Raw genomic sequence first — 21,689 nt, forward strand, 5'->3', positions numbered from 1 at the left:
TTTCTTTCAACTCGTTGATTTGATTTAGGTTTGTTTGAATATCTTTAATTAGTTGAACATCTTGAATCTCAGTTAAGGTGTTAGTTTGTTCCTTTGACTGGGCCATATCTTCTTGTTTCCTGGTGTGACTCATGATTTTTTGCTGTCTAGGCATTGGATTTTCTTGATTAGTTTATTCTGGAGGTTGTTTTCTCTGTTTTGCCTTCGGTTTTCTTGTTGGTTTTCTTTGTTTCTCTTGCTGGCCAGTGGTCAGATTGACTCTGCCCACCAATCTTCCCCAAAAATCAGGCACTCGTCATAGCCTGACAAAAGAATGGGAGATAGGCCCTGGGTACTCCAGCAAGTTCACTGTGTGTGGTAATATAGATCTGCTGGCTTCCAGGGGTGCTCTGTTTCCCTTGCACTTTCCAGACTGTAGAGCAGATTGCACTGTTCAGTAACTTAATGGTCCTCAGAGGCTGCATTGCCTCCAAGCATAGGGTGCATACAGGTGAGCTGAAACTGCAGGATTCCTATGCCCTCACTTTGTTGGCTGGATATGGGGCTTTACCTGTGGCAAAGTACTCCCTCAGCTGACCCAGTTGTCTAGCCATCCCCAAATGACTGCCAGCTGCTGCTGCTTTCAAGAGTGGGGGAAGGGTTTTCAGATCCAAGGCTGGAAATGCAGTCTCTGTCCACGTTCTCTTGTCTCTTTGTCCCTCACTGACCTGGGCCTTGAAATGTCCTCCCCTGTCCTCTAGGTCTTCAGACAGTTGGGTTTTGTCTCACTGCTGTGAGAGATTTTAAAATCTGTGTCCCTGGTGCGACAGTTCCTGTCTGCTGATTATGTGCCTTTCCCATACGGAGACTGAGTGAGGGGTAGGAGAGAGGATCTGGGATGGAAGATTGCTATCTGATATTTCTTCTCTTTCTTCAGTTCACATTCTGCAGGGCCCTTTTCCAGTCTATGTCCTTCCCCAGAGTTTCAAACAATTCAGAATTGTCCTTTTTTTTTCGTTGAGTCTCTGGAGAGGAGTTTTCAGTAGCTGCTTACCTCACCATGTTGTTGACATCCTGTCCATGATTTTTTTAATTGTCATAGATTCAATGCTTAGTTGCAGACCTTCAGTTCAAGATATATATATGTATGGAAAGATAAGTGAGATGACATCATCATTATCATTATAAACTTTTAATGGAAGTATTACAGAAAAGTACACAAATCATAATTGTATAGCTCAATGTAATTTTACAAATTAAACACGCTGGTTTAATCACCACCCACCTCAAGAAATCAAAATTCATGAAAATCCCAGAAGCCCTCCTTATGTTCCCTCCCAATAATTGATCCCCCTTACCAAAGATAATTTTTTCCAGTTTTTGAACTTCATAGAAATAGAGCCATAAAGTATGTATTCATTTGAGACTGGATTGTTTGTTCATTGTTTGGGTTGGGTGATGCATCTGTGCTGTTGCATGTAGGAGTTCATTACTTTTCACTGCAGTGTCTTATTCCGTTATATAAATATACCACAGTTTATTTATCCATTCTGTTCTTGATAGATATTAGGGTATTTCCAGTTTCAGCTATTATGAAAATTGCTGATATGAACATTTTAGTATTCATATGTACACATTTCTGTTACATGTATATCTTGGAGTAGGTTTGCTAGTTCATAGGATATACATATGTTCAGCTATAATATCCTCTGCCAAATAGCTTGCCAAAGTGATTGTACCAATGCACACTCCTACCAGCAATGTATGAGAATTCTATTTACTCCATCTCCTTACCAAGACAGCAATGTCAGTTTTGGGTCAGTCTTGTTAATTTTAGTCATTCTGGTAGGTAGTAGTAGTGACTGCACTTTTTTGATAACTAATGAGGTTGAGAAACTTTAAATTATGTTTATTTGCCATCTGACTAGCCTTGTGAATTGTCTATTCAGGATTTTTGCCCAGTGTTTAATTGGTCCATCTGTCTTTCTCTAATTGATTTGTAAATGTTTGTTATATATTGTAGATATAAGTTCTTTGTCACCTATATGTGATTGCAAATATCTTCTCCTATTCTGTGGATTGCTTTTGTACTCTCTTAACTACATCTTTTTTTATGGTGGAATATAACATATTTATGTAGAAGTGATAACTTTCCAGGTGTAACTTAAGTAGTTAGAGCAAACTTCAAAGAATGTTATGGGTTACAGTTACACGGTTTCAGTTGTTTCCTCATCATGAAATATAACATATATGCAAAAAGGTGACAAATTTCAAAGTACAATTTGACAAGTAGCTATATAGCAAATTTCAAAGAATGTTATGGGTTATAGTTCCACCATTTCAGTTCCTTGCCTCCAGCTGTTCTAATACTCCAGCAACCAAGAAAAATAAAATTGTATAGGGTTTCAGTATTCATAATCCTTTGTTAAATTCTTTCTTGTCTGTTGCTATCCCTTCCTCTAGTTTAATCACTTGCCCGATCTTCGGGAATGTCTAGGCAGTGACCACCTAATTTGTTCGTGTTGAAAAGGGCTGTTGACATTATGGGAAGAGGATGCAACTGGTTGATGTTCTTGAAGAGGCTGTTGCCTCCGGGTTTGGGGACTTGGCTGGCATAGGAGCTCTCTGGAGGATTTGTTTCTGAAGAATAAACTTAGTCAGTGAAACTTTTATAGAATCTCAGGTTGAGATCTGAGTATTCTTTAGGGCTTTCGAGACTACTGTTGAATTGGGCTTATACTGTGGTCACTTGGAATACCTAGCTGAAGCTTGCATTAGTAGTAACCTCCAGGGCAGCTTTTTGACTGTATTTGAACTATCTTAGCCATAGAAACCTTATTTCATTGCCTTTCTTTTCCCCTCTTTTGGTCAAAAAGGCATTCTCAACCCCTCGATGCCAGGGTAAGGCTCATTTCCAGAATCTGTGTCCCACATCACTAGGGAGTCTCACTTACCTGGGGGGTCCTGTCACCTGTCGGGGGGAGAGGGATGAATTTATTTGCAAAATTGGGCTTAGAGAGAGAAAGTCCACATTTGAGCAACAAAAGTGGTTCTCTGGAGGGACTCCTAGGCATAATGATATGTGGGCTTAGCCTCCCCTTTACAACCATAAGTTCCACAAGTGCAAGCATCAAGATTGAGGGCTTGACTTATAAAGTAGTGGGTTCCTGATTTCACATTGCATATGTTCTGTCCATGATAATCAATCAGTATCTCATATTATCATCACTTAGTTGTAAAATCCTTGTCATTCTCCTTTTTAAACAATTCTTGTGATCCAAAACACCTCATAGCTCTTCTCAGTCCTTAATTATTAGTCCCTAGTATTTGTGTGATACTAGCAAGTTATTCCTATTAATTATAGTCTCTAGTATGCAATAGGTAGATTTTTCCCATATACCACTCTGTTGTCAACTCTCTGTACCAGTGTCATGCCTTAGAAGTTTATCATGCAAGCACCTATCTATACTTGTAGTGCTGATCTGTGGGATAAACAAAAGTTATAGTTTAGTTTTCAGTCTTTTTCTTTATGGTTAATGGGTTTTGTGTCCTATTTAAAATATCTTTGCCTGCCCCAAATATATTCTCTTTTGCTTTCTTCCAGAAACTTTTTTGTTTAACCAAACGTATTAGTTTAATGAACATTTATATTCTCCCTTGTTCCACATAGAATTTGAAGCAATTGAGGTGAATAGTTCGCAAAATATTATTCTTTTTTAGAAAAAGATGACTGATGAGCAGAAATTGGATATTCTATAATTACCTCATAGGCCTTGTACCAAAGAAGCATATTTAATCCTACAGTCTTTGGAAAATTGATAGAGCGTGTCTTATTCTTTTCAGTTGGGTTTGTTTCATTTGGAAGCATACTTCTGACAACAGTTGCCAAATTTTTAGCCTTAATTAATATTTGAGGTTCTGTTCTCTTCTTCAAATATTTGTTGCCTTTGACTTCAAAACCAACAAACAGTGGAAAATATTAAACTGTGTATGACAGTATTAACTTTATTCAACCTACATTATTTGTAATCAAAGGCTTTTGAAGGATTGCTTAGGAAGAACTATTTAATGTCCATCTTTATAGGGTAGACTATGCTTATATATGCTTATATGTATACATATGAATGTGCATATGCTTTACGACTGTTAGGGTATATGTATAGTGACTCTAAAGTAAAGAAAAGAAACAGGTTCCAGAAGCCTTCCAGAGGAATGATTTTTATTATTTTCTTATTATTATCATATTTATTTCTCTCTTTTTAAAAATTGCTAAGGCATAATATTCCACATTTCCTCTTGGTTATATTTTCTGATGCTTCATGCAGTATTTAACACAACAATTCAGAATGAATGGTTGGTATGAGAAATTCATATTTCTTCCTTGCTTGGCTTCCTTGCCTTGGGTTCTGGGCCCTTGGTTGTTAGGAAAGGTAAGGGGAAGTATGAGTTTGCTTTGGGCCTCTTGGAGAAGTTGATGGAAGAGTTGGAATCTTTAGTCCCATCAGGTTATCCTGGCTCAGACCTATCATTTGTGGCTGGCAAATGACTTGAGTTTGTATAACTCCATTGTCTCTTGGCTTTAATTCATCCACATAAATAGTGAAAATAAAAATAACAACAATGATATTATTAAACACCTACTTTTTATTAGACCCTGTGCTAAGCACTTTAAATTTTATTTCCTATAAGTGTCATAATTGCCCTATGAATTTGCAGTTATTTTATCACAATTTATGATTATTATCCCTACCTTTAAGCTAGGAAAACTGAAACTTATAGAAATTAAGTAATTGCCCAAGATCACCATGCAAGTGAGTGGCAGAAAAAAACAGGTTTGTGTGAGCCTGTAGTCTTTGCCTCCATTATTGCCTCTATGGCAGGAAATGAGTTTGGCTGAAATATTTCTTTGGTATGGGATCTGACTATGCTTTTGAGGTAGGTATTAATCCATTCCAGGTTTCCATTTCTAAATAAGCTTAGTGGCCATTGCAATAAGAATACACAGTAAAGCAACAAAATTTTATTAGACTATATGATAAATGGTGGTAGGGACCTAGGATCCGTAAGGGTGAATGAAGCATATTGTTAGCAGTCGGAGAGTTCGCAGCAGATGACAAAACTACTGAATTTTTCAGAACATTTGCTTTCTAGAAGGGGATCTGCCATGTCTCCCAGAGAGCAGACCAGGGGATTTACCCAGGGTGGAAAGGAAGAAGGTCAAACTCTACTGTATGGCCTGAGCGTTGCTGGGCCCATCCAAGCAGTGCCTAGAATGTGTCATCTGTTGATTGTTAACAATTTCTTTCTCTTGCTCTTCTAGGATTATAGCTGAGAAAGTAAAGGAGGTTCTAGTCATCCGGCCCCAAAAGTACATCCACTGCTCTGGCCCAGAACCCACGGAGCCTGGATACATCAACATCCTGGAGCTGGCAGCATCTGTGTGCCGCTATGACCTAGATGACATGGATATCTTCTGGCTCCAGGAACTCAACGAAGACCTTGCAGAAATGGGTGTGTTTTCTTCGCAATTAAGTAATGCCTTGACTTGACTTACGGTTTCTTTTCTTTTTTCTTTTTTTGTAAGTTTTCAGGACTCTTTAACTTGCTTCCATCTTGTGGCTTCCTTTCTTTTGTGGCCTTTTCATTTATTTTTCTCTTTGATCTTATCTTAATGAGATATTTCTTCAGATGCATAAAAATATCAAAATAGAGCAATAACACTTAAATCTAATCTTTTCTTTCCTCATCCAAGGTGAGCAGGCATAGGGGCAGGCAAGTATGTTTCAAGATATTGTTTCCCAACTCCGCATGAGAAAGCAGTCGTGGCTGATTGGACTTCTGATTGAATAGGATTCTGAAGCTGGTTTGTGGCTCAGACCTGAAGAACATCTGATCTGTTAGTGGGGCCAGGGGTAGAAGCATCTCTGCCAAGGGTTTCCCATCTCCGCCTGATGGAGAGAAGCTCCAACTTCAGCACTGGGCAGCATCACTGCAACAGAAATGTTGCTGTGATTGGTACTCCCTATAATTTTGCTGCAAGGGCCATGGATTAAAGGCCTAAGGCAAAACATCCCCAGAGCAGTTCTTAGTGACCACCAATGAGTTCTAGAGTTACATACAATTCTAAAAATAAATAAATTAATAAGTAAACTAAAAACTTGGGAACAAACATGATAATTTAAAAGTACATATATGCCATACAGTCCCACACTAGCATTGTTAGGAGATGCTGGGCTGAAATTCAGGAAATTCAGTTTATGCCTACCACAGGCCTTTTTGATCTGTCTTCAATTTGGGAACTGTTTAGATCCAAGTGCTCTTGTGGAACTGTGGGTGGTTTTCAAGTCTCTATATGAAGTGTGGTGAAGGTTAAATTTGGTTTCATTTTTGTTTGAATCACATTTGTTTATTGTTAGTATAATAAGGATGGGTGATTTTCTTTTCTTCCTTCCCTTCCCTCCTTTTGTTTTCTCTTTTGAGTCTGGTATCTGAATGCACATGAATAAAAATTAAAATTGTGTTAAATCCAGTTTGGCCTAGCAATGGTAGTTATTCTGACACTAACCAATACTTAGTCCTTGCTTTGTAAAACTGTTTTGATTTGGGAAAGCCTTTTTAGCCAATGTCTTCTCTTGCTCTGCTGTCTAAGAGGAGAAGGGATCAATTTAGGTTAGGGTATGAAATGCAAAGGGAAAAGAATAAAAGACTGATGGAGAAGGAAAATCAGTGTATGATGGCCTGGCATAATCAAATGATTCATGGCTCAATGTTTGGTTGTGTTTATGAATACCATCCATATATATTACAGTCATTACAAGCCTGCCTTCGGCATGAAACCACCTTATAATGAGGTACCTTTTGTATTTTGCAACTAATTCCCCTTGAATGAGTTTTTTTTTAAAATAAACTTTACTGAAATAGTTTTAGATTTACAGAAAAGTCACACATTTAGTTTAGAGAATTCCTGTATACCCTTCACACAGTTTCAGTTTACCCAAATGTTAACACCTTACATTACCATGGTACATTTGTTAGAGCTAAGAAACAACACGGGTACATTACTATTAACTAAACTTCAGACTTTATTGGAATTTCACCAGTCTTTCCATTAATGACCTTTTTCTGTTCCACGATGCCATCCCGGATGCCTTACTGCATTTAGACTTGGAAGAATTTTTAAAGAGGATTGCCTTATCTCAAGTTTTCCTTTAGCATAAATAATATTATAGTGAGGCTTCTGATAGCTTAAAAATTTTTTAAACAAAATTAATTGATGCATATTTTCTGGTTCAGTTAGAGAATTTAAAAATTGAGTGCTTACTGTGTACCAGGCACTGTTGGCAATGTATGACCATTACCTCATCTCAGCCTCACAACAAATCAGTAAGTTGGTTATTATTATCCTTATTTTATAGATAAGGAAACTAAGCCTAAAGAAGATAAATAACTTATCAGGACTTACATATCCATTATGAGGTGAAGTTGGAATTTGAATCCAAGTGCTCTTAAAACCACAACACTCCAGAAAAAAATTTGTGTGTATGTGTGTGTGTAATTTGTCTTGGCTGGAAAAATGAAACGTAAAACTTGGGTGGTTTTCAGTTTCATAAATCACCACAACATAACAAAGGTAATTTATTGTGGAATTCCAGAGTTCCTTGGGACACCTTATATTACAGATGAAGTGAAATACTTGGGTAAATTTGTTTGGGATCATTTTGAGAATTATTCCTGAGCTTACTGCTAGAATAAATATATATGTGCTCATACAAAATCGTAAGTCCCCTTAAGAAGAAAAATGTTTAGTTGTTACCAGCATCCACCAAACGAATCTTTTAGTTGGGTCATTAAATGTGGAAGGCTAAGAAAAAATAAAACTTAGAAGGAAAAAGGAATCAAGAGTCAAAAAGGTAATTTCGGAATTGTGGTTAGACCTTTGTGAATGCTAATGTGTTTATGTTATAGTTTCCCACTGGAAACTACCATTAGATTTTTAATAAGTCATGTTTGAAAGCAAAGTATTTCATATGTATAATCATATACACATAGTGCCTAGAATTTTCTTTTAGGGCTTAATACCATTTTCTGTGAAAATTTCCTTGTATAACCATTAGATGTGCTTACTGGGACTAATTTGCCAAGAATGAATCATCATTTACATCTAAATAGTTATGTGATTTTAATTACTTTATAACCCTGTATTAAAAGTGTTCAGAATTACAAAGCTTGGTAAAAGTCCTCCCTTGGTGGGAGTAAAAGAAAATGGAGAGAGATTTAGGAGGAAACTGGGTAGGCTTTAGATAGAAAATTGAAAGGGTCAATAATTTATCTTCTAAGAAATATGGTGAAATGTATTTTCCCTTTCATGTGTCTAACACTAATGTGTGATTATAGGCAAATATGTAATGGCCCTAGTAAAAGATTTTTGAAATTTGTTTTAGAGTACGGAAGAGATGGTTTTATCCTTTAGAAACCACCCCCAAGCACTGGGCTTACACTGATTTGGGAATGACAGCTGACTGATGGCTTGATTGATTGTTTGTATTTCTGTGCAGGTTGTGGGCCAGTTGATGAGAATCTTATGGAAAAGACAGTAGAAGTCCTGGAACGCCATAGCCATGAAAATATGAACCATGCTATTGAGAGAGAGGAAGGGCTAGGCATAGAGTATGATGAAAATGTGATCTGTGATGTGTGCCAATCTCCAGACAGTGAAGAAGGGAATGATATGGTGTTCTGTGATAAGTGTAACGTCTGTGTGCATCAGGTTAGTGAGAGTGGACACTACCCTCTCCACAGTCAGCCTCCTGAAGCTCAGTGATGATGTCTTCCATGTCTGGGAATCAGCTGAAAATAAAGATGTGACCTGGCTGTTTTCAATATTTTGTCTAGAAACAATACCTCTTAAAAGCTCCAGGGTGACTTACCTACTAACTTCACCCCAGAGGGCTAAACCCAGGTCTTTATTATGTCACTTCATGCCAAGACCATTGAGATTGTCTTGTTTGGTAATTCCACACTCCCTCTGGGGATCTTCCTGCTGCCTATGTGGGACTCTCTCCTCTGCCTTTGAATCCCGTTGCATCATTAGATTATACTCAAAGTCAGTAACCTTGGTGAGGTTACACTTCATACGAATGGAAGTCCGTACTCCTTATCCTGGTACCCAATGGCTTCCCCCATCCCCACCCACCCCCAATATACCACCTCTAGGAAGCTAGATCCACCTCATTTTTAAAGATCGTAGAATTTTAGGACTGTAAATAATTTTGTAGATAATATCAGGGAAGTGAAGTAACTTACACAAGCTCTTACAGCTAGTTGTCAATCTCTCTACCACACTGCCTTTTTAGTTAATGATGATGATCATATCAGTATTCTTTTCAGCTCTCTATTTTTCTCTCTTCCATAAGTCCTGTGCTCCAACTAAACATGGTTTCTCAGTATCCAATGACGCCTTATTATTTCCATGTTTCAGCCACACCCTATTTAAAATGCCTTTTCCTCCCATCTCCAGCTATCAAAAGTGTACATATCTTCCAAGATATAGTTCAAGTCTTTCTTTTTTTCAGGTCCTTTCTTGAACTCACCTATCCTAGGTGATTTTTTACTCTTCTGAAGAGTGCATTTCATTCATTTCTCTAGGAAATAGATAATTAGTACAATTCATATGCCAGGACTGCTATGTGCTGAGAGCATAGTCAGTGATTAAGAGGCAGACATGGTCTGGTGTAGGGACTACAAGTAAACTGACAGTTGAACATGGTAAGCCACATCACTATAGGTCCATGCTGCTGTGGAAGTGTATGAGAGGGATGGAAGTCAGGGACAACTTCCAAAACATAGCATCCAAGCTGAATCTTAATGGCCAAAAGGAGTTGTCAGGTAAAATCAAAGTGTATATTCAGGCAAAGAGGAGAACATGTTCAGACAGAGTGGACAAAATATGCAGGGAGCAACTCTGAGTAGTTCTAAACTGTAGAGTTGTGGGGTAGGGTAGGGAATCAGATGGAGAAAGAGAATAGAGAGGGTTACAAGGGACAAGTGTGAAGGACCCTCTCTGACAAACTAAGGAATTTTGATTTTGTACTTTTCACCCTGAAGGCTCTGATTTGTTTTAGAAAGATCATTCTGACTACAGAATGCCTAGAATAGATAATGCAAAAGAGAGAAAGAAACCAGGTTTTAAGGCTTTGTTTTCATTCCCTGGGTCACCCAACCTAATTCTCTATATGTAGAAAATATTCAAAATTATTCTGTGACCTATTGGGTCGTTTTTCTTTCCTCATTTACATGTATCCTCTAAAGTAGTGTATTTTGAAAATTTATCTTCACTGTACCTTTTAATTGGCATTTATGTTATACTGTTAGCAAGAGTGGAAAATCTTCACCATGTAAGTATGAACTCAAGTATCTGACAATACTTCTCTTCAATTCCAAAATTATAAACATTTTGAAAACTGAAAGATTTCGCTTAAGTTTAGCATCAAAATTCACTTGAGAGCAAAACCAGAACTCAAACAATATAAGGCTATTTATAGTCTTTCCCATTTTATGTAAATATGCATTTTTTAGAGAAATATTACTGTATTTACTGTATTTGATTATATGGGGCTTCCCCTGGTCCCACTGGGGGGCTTAGGTAATATGCCATGTACTACTGTATTACTTTCCTATATTCTGAAAAATTCTGGATTTCATAATGTCTCTCATCACCCTAGATGTTTTGAATAAAGGATTGCAGACCTATAGTATACTTAAAATGACTAGTGCAGAGGTCATCTGTATACACTTTCGATATTTGTCCTTTATGGTTTGGACAAAATATTAAGGAAATCTCTTCAGATTCTGTGACTAAAAAAAAATGACATGAAGTATAATAATTTTCTCCAGTGGTGTTTTATTTGTTCTGAAAGCATATCCAGTAATGTCTACAAACAATTCCCCTTCCCCACATAGAAAAATAAGACAATAACAGTTGGCCAGGCCTTACAGAATGTGAGCTAGCATCTATTAAAACTAGGACATTGGTGCCCCATAAAGTTGCATATAAAAGAGATGCTTCTAAAGTGAGTACATTCAAGGCTTCTTGGATTCTAAAGAAATGTTTAGGCTAGAGCTCCCTCTGTTGACTAGAAAGGGTAGAGCTTCCTCTGTTGACTAAAAAGTTGACTTAAAATAATTTGGAAGGTTTGGTTTATTCCTGAACACAATGGGGGCACGTTAACATCTTAATTTATTAAACATCACTATTTTTATTTTACTGCCACTATATTATGTTCAGTATTTGTTCCTCAGTGATGATAATAGACTTATGGCCAGTATTTTAGAGATCTTCATATTGATAGACGAGATTTTAACAAAAAACTTTTAAAAATTTCATTCAAAAATGTGAAAGTTGGGACCATTACAAGTCCCTTTATGTATATCCATTTTCCTCTTTTTAGGCCAGATATTGAACACTCAAATTGAGGCCTGACTTAATTTCCCGAAAGTGCATGTTCTTTTATTATCTGTTATGTATATAATTTTTGGCACTGAGTTTACTAACCCCCTGAAATTATATGCAAAACACATATAAGTGCATGTGTGCAATTTTCTCATCAGGATCCATAGCCTTCATCATTTTGTGTCTCAGAAAAAAAGTTGAGAACCACAGGTATGGAAGATAAGCTTCTACCGTCTTATGACCATACAAAGTCTACAAGAGGCCAACTAAATGGTTTTTGCCCAAAAGAATGGACAGAAGATAAGGGCATTTCTAGAAATGGCACTGGCCTTTCTGCTGCCAATCTGAAAAGGGCTCTCTCCTGGGGTGGGGAGTCTGCTTCCATTTCCTAACAAACATTCTGGGCCCCAGAGAAAGAAAAGCTTGGAAGGTTAGGAACCTTATAAAATTTGCCTTTATGGCATGAGAGCAGCCTAACTGGTTGAAGTCCAGTTTTGGTTCTTGAGCTAAATAAATTTGTTCTACTAAACCACCTACTCAGCTCAGCATAGGAGGTATTCCAGATAAATTGATGATAAAGGCCCTTCCCCAGTGATCTTATAATCTCGCTGAGGAAATGAAACACATATAACATAAAGAATAGAGAATACATGGTGCTGACTACACATTTGTTGAGGAAAATCATGTAGAGTGTGGTAGGGAGTTGGGAAAGTAAAACAGATACAAGAGGCTACAGTGACCTGAGGGGGGGGCCTTGGAGGAGTCTTGAAAGGTTTTGAGCCAGGTCTTGAAGTGTGAGAAGGTTCTGACTATGCAGAGGAATTGACAGTGTAGAACAGGGAAACTGCTTAAATAAACGCATGAAAGTGAGAATTAGAATGCCCTGTTGTAGAGAAAACCAGGCCTGTCTAACCAGGGCCCTGTGTTTCGGTGTGGTGGAGCTTGAGAGTTGACAGGTGAGGTGAGGAGCAGCAGAATTTAGATCAAGGATCAGCAAACTTTTTCTTTGAAGGATGAGATAGTAAATATTTTGGGCTGCGATTTGCTGGGTACTTTTTTTGTGCCAGATACTGCGTTAGGTGCTTTATAAACATTACCTCATTTGCGCCTCAGAAGCTTCATTCTTTTTTTTCCTAGCACTTTTTTCTTAATTGCAACAGTACGTGGCATGTGGAAGTTGTTCAATAAATACATGACTAATGTATAATCCATAGTCATTGAAGAAGCTTTGGAAAAACAGGCAAAAAAGAAGAAAAAAATAGGTAATTCCAACACTCAGGTAATAGTTGGGCTAGGCTATGGGTGTATTTTCTAGTTTTATTCTATTATCCTTCAAGTCATTTTTCATAGCAGAAACATGCTGATCATAAGAAAAGATGCTAGGAATTGCTTGTTTGGGTGTTTTAAAATTACTAAATACTGGATATGAGCTTGTTCAGCTTTGCCTCTTTCTGCTAAAAGCGGAAGGTGCTCTGTGACTTTATTATCAGAATAGATATCCACCCTGGTGAGTAAAAGCTGACCATTCTCCTCTCTCCTTCTTATACCTCCAGGCTTGCTACGGCATCCTCAAGGTCCCAGAAGGCAGCTGGTTGTGTCGCTCCTGTGTCCTGGGCATTCATCCGCAATGTCTCTTATGTCCAAAGAGAGGTGGTGCCATGAAAACTACCAGGACAGGGACTAAATGGGCCCATGTCAGCTGTGCCCTGTGGATTCCAGAGGTAAGAATTCATTCAGGTCTGTTAGACTGTTTGCTCCACAAGTACCCCTGTTATTCTACAACATTCAAATTGACTTAGGCTCCACATGGGGATGCTTCAGGCCTGGTTATGTTTCTGAACTGATTGTGTTTCCCCTTGAACTACTTTAGATCCTTCTTCAATACAAGTGTGAGTAAGCCCATGCTGATTAATTTATAGGTGGTACTGCCAGTGATATTTGGTAAATTTTCATGAGAGGAGAGGCTTAAATGACCAGTGTGAGCAACAAATTTTTTAAAAGGTAAAACTTACCTTAAAATACCAAATCTTAAGTGTAGAGTTTTGTGAGTTTTTATACATGTGTATGTCTGTAACCACAACCCAGACCAAGATATGGCACACCCCAGACATAGACAATGAGTATCCTATAAGGCTGCCTCATACCCATTTTCTAGTTTCTATTCCCCAGGAGTAACTACCATTTTTATTTCTATCACCATAGATTAGTTTTGTCTTGTTTTTGTGTTTCATATAAATTCAATCATACAAAAGATACTCTTTCCTCTGGCTTCTTTCACTCAGCACTCCATGTTATAGTGTGTATCAGTAGTTCATTCCTGTCTCTTGCTGAGTAGTATCCCATTGTATGGATATAACATGATTTACTTACCCGTTCTTTTTTGATGGGCATTTTGGTTTTGTTCCAGTTTTGGGCTATTACATCAGCTCTTTTACTTACTATGATGGTTTCCCTTTGGTTTTTGAAATTTTACAGAGCCTAGACTCTACATTTGCCTAAGAGCTTCCTTATTCAAAACTCTATTCCTTAATATTTAAGCTTGTCCTTGACTTGCTGGTATTTCCTGAGGGGCTACCTGCATACTAAATTGATTAAAATAGGGCTTCCAGACTCCTTACTTCCTTTGGCTGCCTTTTTTAGCTGCTTGGATATCCTACTCATATGCTCTCTCCCCAGTCCCAAACTAAGGCAGCAAATTTGTCAAAAAGTTTAACTGCATGATGGGAGAGACTGCAGACTTTAGTTCATGGGGAGCTGATAGATATTGTATCAGTAATTCATTCTCCTTTAAAACTTCTCCGGCGTTATTCTTGTTTATAGCAGTTCCAGGGCATTTACCATCTAATCGAGCTCAGGATGTTAAACTAAAAGTTCTAGATACATACTTTTGTATTCTCATGAATATAGAAGTCAGTATTAAAATTTTTTTAGTAGTAGCTTCTTATTCTCACTAAGAACATCCAGCTGCTTACAGACATATGAAATGAGTTCTCAGGTTTCTGGCTTAAAGAAACCTGGACTGATTCCCGGCCTAAAGAAACCTGGACTGATTTCCAGTAGCAAGCACTCAAGCTATTACAGCAGGTTCTCTCATAAAAGTCTTTAGCATAACTCAGGAAGAGTTCTTTAAAAGTAAAAGAAGCTTTCTCTCCTATTGACATTGTCTTATGGTTTCCAGTACCTCATGATCTGATCAAGATCCCTCTGATCTTTCTACTGTTAGTTTCCTGATGTGGGCTGAGCATGTACTAGTTTGACCATCCTTACTCAATCGTCCTTCACTTTTTAAAGTTGTGTCTCTCTTAGAAAAAAAATCCAAATCACTTTTTACCAGCAGATGCTTGACGCCTTATTTTCATATGGAAAAAAAAAAATTTCCATCTTTTTTTTAAAACATCGCTTTCCTTTCAGAACTCTCCCAAAGACTAATTTCATGTTGAAGCTACTTTGCCTGAGGGCAATATGGTAAAGCAATGATAGTTGTGTGGTCTTAAAGACTTTGGTTTAAAATGTTATTAATTTTGTTATTAAAAATGTTATTTTGGTTTAAAAATATTATCCTCATCCTTTATACTTTTGAACTGCAGTTTCTTCATTATCAAAATTGGCTGCTAATCTCCAGTAATATCACACTTCTTTGTAAACTGAACTGGAAGGCTTAACATTGCCTCTGTTTTTCATCTTTAGTTCATTAAATGAAATAACAAAGCAGCTAAAGCACCATTTCTAACATAACATATGATAGATGCTAGATTTTTTTTTAATTTTAATTCCTTTCCTTAGTAGCTTCCTTTGGTTCCTGATTTATTAAAGTAACCATTGCTATTCTACACTCTTGCCTTCTTATCCCATATAGAAATCATTTATGTTACTAGAAATGATTGAAGTTCTGAGCAGTGGATACAGGTTTTATTTATTCTTGGTTCCATTATTAACCCTAAGACATGAGGCTCACTTCATTGTTTTGATGTTCTGAGTTTCATGTAGTATTTATAATTTGTGAAATGTACTTCTATAAAGCCTTGGTGCTGCTGCTTTATGGTGGTGTTTTGTTTATAGGTCAGCATTGCTTGTCCTGCGAGGATGGAACCAATCACAAAGGTTTCCCACATCCCACCAAGTCGGTGGGCCTTAGTCTGCAGCCTGTGCAAGTTAAAGACAGGGGCATGTATTCAGGTGAGTCTCTGTGAAAAGTAGTGGAGTGGACTAACAACAAATTAACCAGACTCACCCTCTCAGTGAGAGTGTCCTGTTAATCGAAAGGTCATTCAGAAGCTGCCCACTCAACTTCTAGGGCTCTTCCATTGTACAGACATCTCTGGAACTCCTTTTTTAGCATTGCCTCTGGACTCTTCAGCCTGTTCCTTTTGATAGCCATAGTAGTAGTTACTCTCCATCCTTTACTGTCACATCTAATGAATGAGATGAGTGCAGAAGCTGTATGATACCATCCTAGGTGAAAACAAGCTGTAACTCAAACAACCAGGCCCACGTCCTTGTATGGCTCACTGACTGATGTGGATGGACTCAGGGAATCTGGGATGATTTGATAAATGACCCTAATGCTAGACTAAGTGCACGTCATTTTGGTAGCAAAGGATCAATTCTGGTGGATAGGCTTGAAAGTCATTCTCATAGACACACTTATTGCATATAGTAGTGCAAGTAAAGGTCCCTGAGACATCCGGGGCACAGAAATTCAGCTGCTTGAAGTAGTAGTAGTGGCTGCTGGGGCAAATGCCAAGTAGGGGTATTGTTGAGCAGTTTCTGTCCAGATTGGCTGCTGTGACACCCAACAGCAGCAGTTAGTAGGTGGGTGGGACTGGAAGGGGCCTATTACCTCCAGGAAAGGCACAAGAGTGAACCCTTCCTAATCTGGCGTTCTGTAATGCCTCTCACTTTCTATTAAGTAGTATTAAGTGGCTCTGCTTCCAAGAGGGGAGGAAGGGCTGACCTACTCCCTGGACCTCCTGCCTCTGAGGCAGATTGGAGTTAGATTTGCCTTCTTCGTGGAAAAGGAGCCACATGATGTCACAGCTTAGGGACAGTGGCTCTAGGTGGATACGGGTTTCCTTGCTATCTGGCATAACATGTTCCATGCTTATCTTGTAGATTTTTTGCAGCAAACCTGGGATCGGCTACTTCTCAAAGGAACCCTAATTCTTTTACTGGGAAATGGTATTTAAGGAATGCGGTCTTTTTTTTTTTTTTTTTTTTTTTTTACTTTTTCTATTGACTTTTATTTGTTTTAACTACAGCACTTTTAACAATTACAAAGGGAAAAATTTTTAAAGAAAACTATTCCCATGAGGTCTGCTACCCTAACACACTATCTGTTTTTCTAGGTTCTCTCCTGGTTGATCTCCCCATAGAAATCAACTTATGCTCTTTGAGGGCCTAGAGTAGATCATTCTACTATGAATTTCCCGTAGGACACAGAATAGTGTTGATTGATAATGCTCATTTAGTGTTTATTGAATAAATATAACCATATTTAATTGCACCATAGGTCAGTTTGTGATATGCATTTTCCTCACAAAAAATATTTTCCATGTTCTCATAATTATTGTCATGTTATAATAGCTCATTATTTTATGTCCAGTAATTTACTTATTTTCCTTAGTATGATACCTGAATTTCCACCCTTATTTTTTGCTGCTTTAAAGAATGATTTTTATAAGAGTTAGTAATTGGCAGCATAACTGTGATGAGAGAAAACTATTCTTATCCTTAGCAGGCCTGGGTTTGCATTACAGCTCTGTATTATCACATTCTGCCATCTATTATAGTTATTTATCATGAGCCTTGTCTTTCCTAGTATGCTGTAAGCTCAGACTATTTCATCCTTAGAATTCCTTCCCCCTCCCCCAAAGTAGCAAACACACAAATAATAAATCAGTGGGTGGATGATGGATGGACAGATGGATATGTGATACATTCTAGAATAAGTTTCTCATTTACAGGTCAGTGGTTCTTATTTTCATTACCTAGAGTTTAGATTCTGATATTCTGCGTTTTGTAAAAGCCTCACCAAATCTAAACTCTTAACACTTTTATTATAATCAATTATACTTATCCAACAAATATTTACATACCTAATTTTGTGCCAGGCACTGTTCTAGGCTCTTTGGATCCATAACTGAATCAACACGGAACCTTGCACCATAGACTTTACATTTTAGTTGGGAGAGATAACAATAAACAATAGATACTAAGCAGCATGTTGGAAGCTGGTAAGTGCTATGGAAAGGAAAACTGTGGAGTAGAATAAGAAGATAGGGAGTGTGGGGCAGGGGCATGAGTAGCAAGTTCAAATAGAGTGGTCAGGGTAGGATCCAATGTGGAAATGACATTTGAACAAAGATTTGAAGGAGGAAGAGAGAGCCATTCAGATATTTGGAGTAAAAGTGGAGTGTTCCAAATAGTGGGAGCAGCCAATGCAAAGACCCTGAGGTAGGAGTTTGTCTGGCCTGTTTGAGTGACAGGAGAGAAGCCAGTGATACTGGAACAGAGTGAGTAGGAAGAGAACATCAGAGATTACAAGGAGGCCTGATCAATTAAGGCAGAGGTTGTCAAACATTTTCTGTAAAGGATCAGATAGCTAATATTTTAGGCTTTGCAGACTTAGGCTGTGCAGTCTCCTGTCACAGCTATTCTGCTGTGCCATTGTAGTGCAAAAGCAACCACAGGCAGTACTTAAACAAATGAGTGTGGTTGTGTTCCAAAAACACTTTACTTATAGACTCTGAAATTTAAATTTCATGTAATTTTTCATGTATCATGAAATATTATACCCTGCAGCTGAGAGAATATGCACAAAGTCCTTGGTGTTCCAGGCAGGTATCATCTGCATTTGAGGAGGGCACACTGTTTTCTGTTTTGGAGTGGCAAAATATTTCTTTAAAAGAACAAGAAGTGCCTTGATTCCTAAGTCAATTTCCAGTGTTCTTTTTCCAAGATGTATGTGCCAGCCACTCTGTCTGATCCAATTTCCATTCCACAGAAATTCCCCTTACAGATGCCTATAGGTAGCATTTTCCCTCTAGTGAAACCATTTAAAAAAAAAAACTTTTCTACAATTTCTGAAAAATATGTAGAAAGTTATTTCTTTTCCACTTTTAAAAGTAAATAAAGAGGCTCTCAGGCACATGTCAGGCAGGGAGCAGGGCACATTTGAGCTGGAGGGTGAGACACACAGCCTCACAGCCTGAGTTTGACCCACTCAGGGGCCCAGGAATCACCAGATCCACTGTGTCCTTGAGCAGACTCTCTTCTGAGCTGCACAGGGTCCACACTGTACCCCCAGGACTGGCATTCCCCAGTGCACACAGAGAACTGGTGCACTGATTGGATTCCACCTGGTTTGGACCACACCCAGCACACAGGTGAAGTTGGGGGGGAAAGTGGCTTGAGAGTGAGAGGTGGCTCAAAGGCACCCTTTGCTGAGAAGACAAGGAACGTGCACTCCAGCAAGCTATGGCTCTGCCAATAAACACACACACACACACACACACACACACACATGTTCAAATAATCCTGCATTTCCCAAAATAACCTTATCAAGATAAGCAAATGCCTGGAAGCCAAAAGAAAATCATAAAGCACATGAAGAAACAAGAAGATATGGACACACGAAATGACCAAATTAAAAAGATGGAGGAGACACAGAACTTGGAGCAATTAATCAAAGTACACACAAATCTCCAAACCAACTTCAGTGAATTGGCTAAAAACAAAAAAGACATCAAGAAGACTCTAGAAGAGCAAAAAGAAGAAGTTTAAAGAGTAAATTAAAAAATAGCAGATCTTATGGAAATGAAAGATACTGTTGATCAAATTACAAATATACTAGGGGTGCACAACAGCAGATTTAAAGAGTCAGAAGAAAGAATATGTGAACTAGAGGACAGAGTAATTGAATGCAAATACAGAAAAGAACAAATGAAGAAAAAAATAAAAAGTTTGAAATGGTTCTCAGGGAAATGATGGCGAACATGAAGCAAACAAATAGAAGAATCATTGGTGTGCTAGAAAAAGAAGAGAACAGTTAAGGGCTGGGAAGACTATTTAAAGATATAGTTGGGGAAAATGTCTCAACCCTTCTAAACAACATAAATTTGCAAATCAAAGAAGCCAAATGAATTCCAAACAGAGTAAATCCAAACAGACCTACTCCAAGACATATACTGATCAGATTGTCAAATGCTGAAGAGAAGGTGATAGTACTGAAAGCAGCAAGAGAGAAGCAATTCACCATGTACTAGGGAAACCACATAAGACTAAGTACTGACTACTCAGTAGGCACCATGGAGGAGAGAAGGCAGTGGTATGACATATTTAAGATCCTGAAAGAAAAATCGCCAGCCAAGAATTCTTTATGCAGCAAAGTGCTCCTTTAAATTTAAGGGAGAGTTTAAAATTTTCATAAACACTGAGAGAAATAGTTAACAAGAGACCTGCCCTGCAAGAAATATTGAAGGGAATTCTACCAGCTGAGAAAAAAAGAAAGGAGAAAGAGGTCCTTAGAAGGGCACAGACCTGAGGAATATTAGTAAGGGTAACTTAAAGGAAAAAAAAGGGTGTGTGTGAGGGGAGCTGACAAATAAAAACCAAAGGATAAGATGATTGGTTCAAGAACTGCCTTCACAGAAATAACATTGAATGTGAATGGATTAAACTCACCAATTAAAAGATATAGATTGACAGAATGGATTAAAAAGTATGATCCATCAATATGCTGTTTAAAAGAGACTCATCTTAGACCCAGCAATACAAAGAGATTGAAAGTAAAAGGATGGAAAAAATATTCAACACAAGCTACAACCAAAAAGAAAGCAGGGGTAGCAATATTAATATCAAACAAAATAGACTTTAAATGCAAAGATGTCATAAGAGAAGGACAACATATGTTACTAAAAGGGACAATTTGCCAAGAAGAAATAACAATCTTAAATGTTTATGCACCCAGTCAGGGTGCTCCAAAGTACAGGAGACAAACAGTGGCAAAACTGAAGGGAGCAATAGATGTTTCCACAATATACCACTCTCTTCTATAGCTAGAACAATCAGACATTGGGTCAAAGAATAAATTGCAAGAGAAATTGGTAAATATCTAGAGATGAACAAAAACAAGAATACAACATATCAAAACCTATGGGATGCAGCAAAGGCAGTGCTGAGGGGGAAATTTACAGCTCTAAATGCATACATTTTATAGGAAGAAAGAGCTAAAACTAACTGAACAACTGAAAAAGCTAGAGAATGATCAGCAAACTAACACTAAAGCAAATAGAAGAAAATAAATAACAAGGATTAAAGCAGAAATAAATGATATGGAGAACAAAAAAAAACAATAGAATAAATAAAACCAAAAGCTGGTTCTTTGAGAACATCCACAAGATTGGCAAACAGTTAGCTAGACAGACAAAATAAAAAAGACAGAAGACCCAAATAAACAAAATCAGAAACAAGAGAGGGGACATTACTGTGGATCCCGAAGGAATTTTAAAAATCATAAGAGGATACTATGAACAACTGTATGCCAACAAACTAGACAATTTAGAGGAAATGATTAATTTCCTGGAAACACATGAACAGCCTAGACTGACCTGAGAAGAAATAGAAGACCTCTACAAACCAGTCACGAGTAAAGAGATCCAATTCATCATCAAAAAGCTTCCTACAAATAAAAGCCCAGGGCCAGGTAGCTTCACAGGGGAATTTTACCAGACTTTCCAAAAGGAATTCACACCATTCCTGCTCAAACTCTTTCAAACAATTGAAGAAAAAGGAGCACTACCTAACTCATTTTGTGAAGCTAACATCACTCTAATACCAAAACCAGATAAAGATACTACAAGAAAGGAGAACTACAGGCCAATCCCTAACGAATATAGATGCAAAAATTCTCAACAAAGTACTTGCACATTGAATCCAAAGACACATTAAAGAATCATACACTATGACCAAGTGGGGTTCATTCCAGGCATGCAAGAGTGGTTCAGGATAAGAAAATCAATCAATATAATAAAACACATTACAAATCAAAAGAGAAAAATCAAATGATTTCAATAGATGCTAAAAAAGCGTTCAACAAAAGTCTTCATCCTTTTTTCATAAAATCACTTGAAAAGGAATTGAAGGAAACTTCCTCAATATGATAAAGTGCATATATGAAAAACGCACAGCCAGCATAGTACTCAACTGTGAGAGACTAAAAGACTTCCGCCTAAGATCAGGAATGAGACAAGGATGACCACTG

General features: G+C 37.8%; 1 protein-coding gene across 1 annotated transcript in view; it reads left to right on the forward strand.

The window, feature by feature from the left end:
- Window positions 1-21,689, forward strand: part of JADE3 (jade family PHD finger 3) — an 82,932-nt gene that overhangs the window by 48,243 nt on the left and 13,000 nt on the right. The window contains exons 2-5 of the mRNA XM_037822191.1: window positions 5,300-5,490; window positions 8,535-8,746; window positions 12,982-13,149; window positions 15,488-15,604. Of these exons, the coding sequence (XP_037678119.1) occupies window positions 5,300-5,490; window positions 8,535-8,746; window positions 12,982-13,149; window positions 15,488-15,604 (688 nt within the window). The remainder of the gene's footprint in view (window positions 1-5,299; window positions 5,491-8,534; window positions 8,747-12,981; window positions 13,150-15,487; window positions 15,605-21,689) is intronic.

Source organism: Choloepus didactylus, chromosome X, assembly GCF_015220235.1.
Source record: "Choloepus didactylus isolate mChoDid1 chromosome X, mChoDid1.pri, whole genome shotgun sequence".
NCBI classification, from domain to species: Eukaryota; Metazoa; Chordata; class Mammalia; order Pilosa; family Megalonychidae; genus Choloepus; species Choloepus didactylus.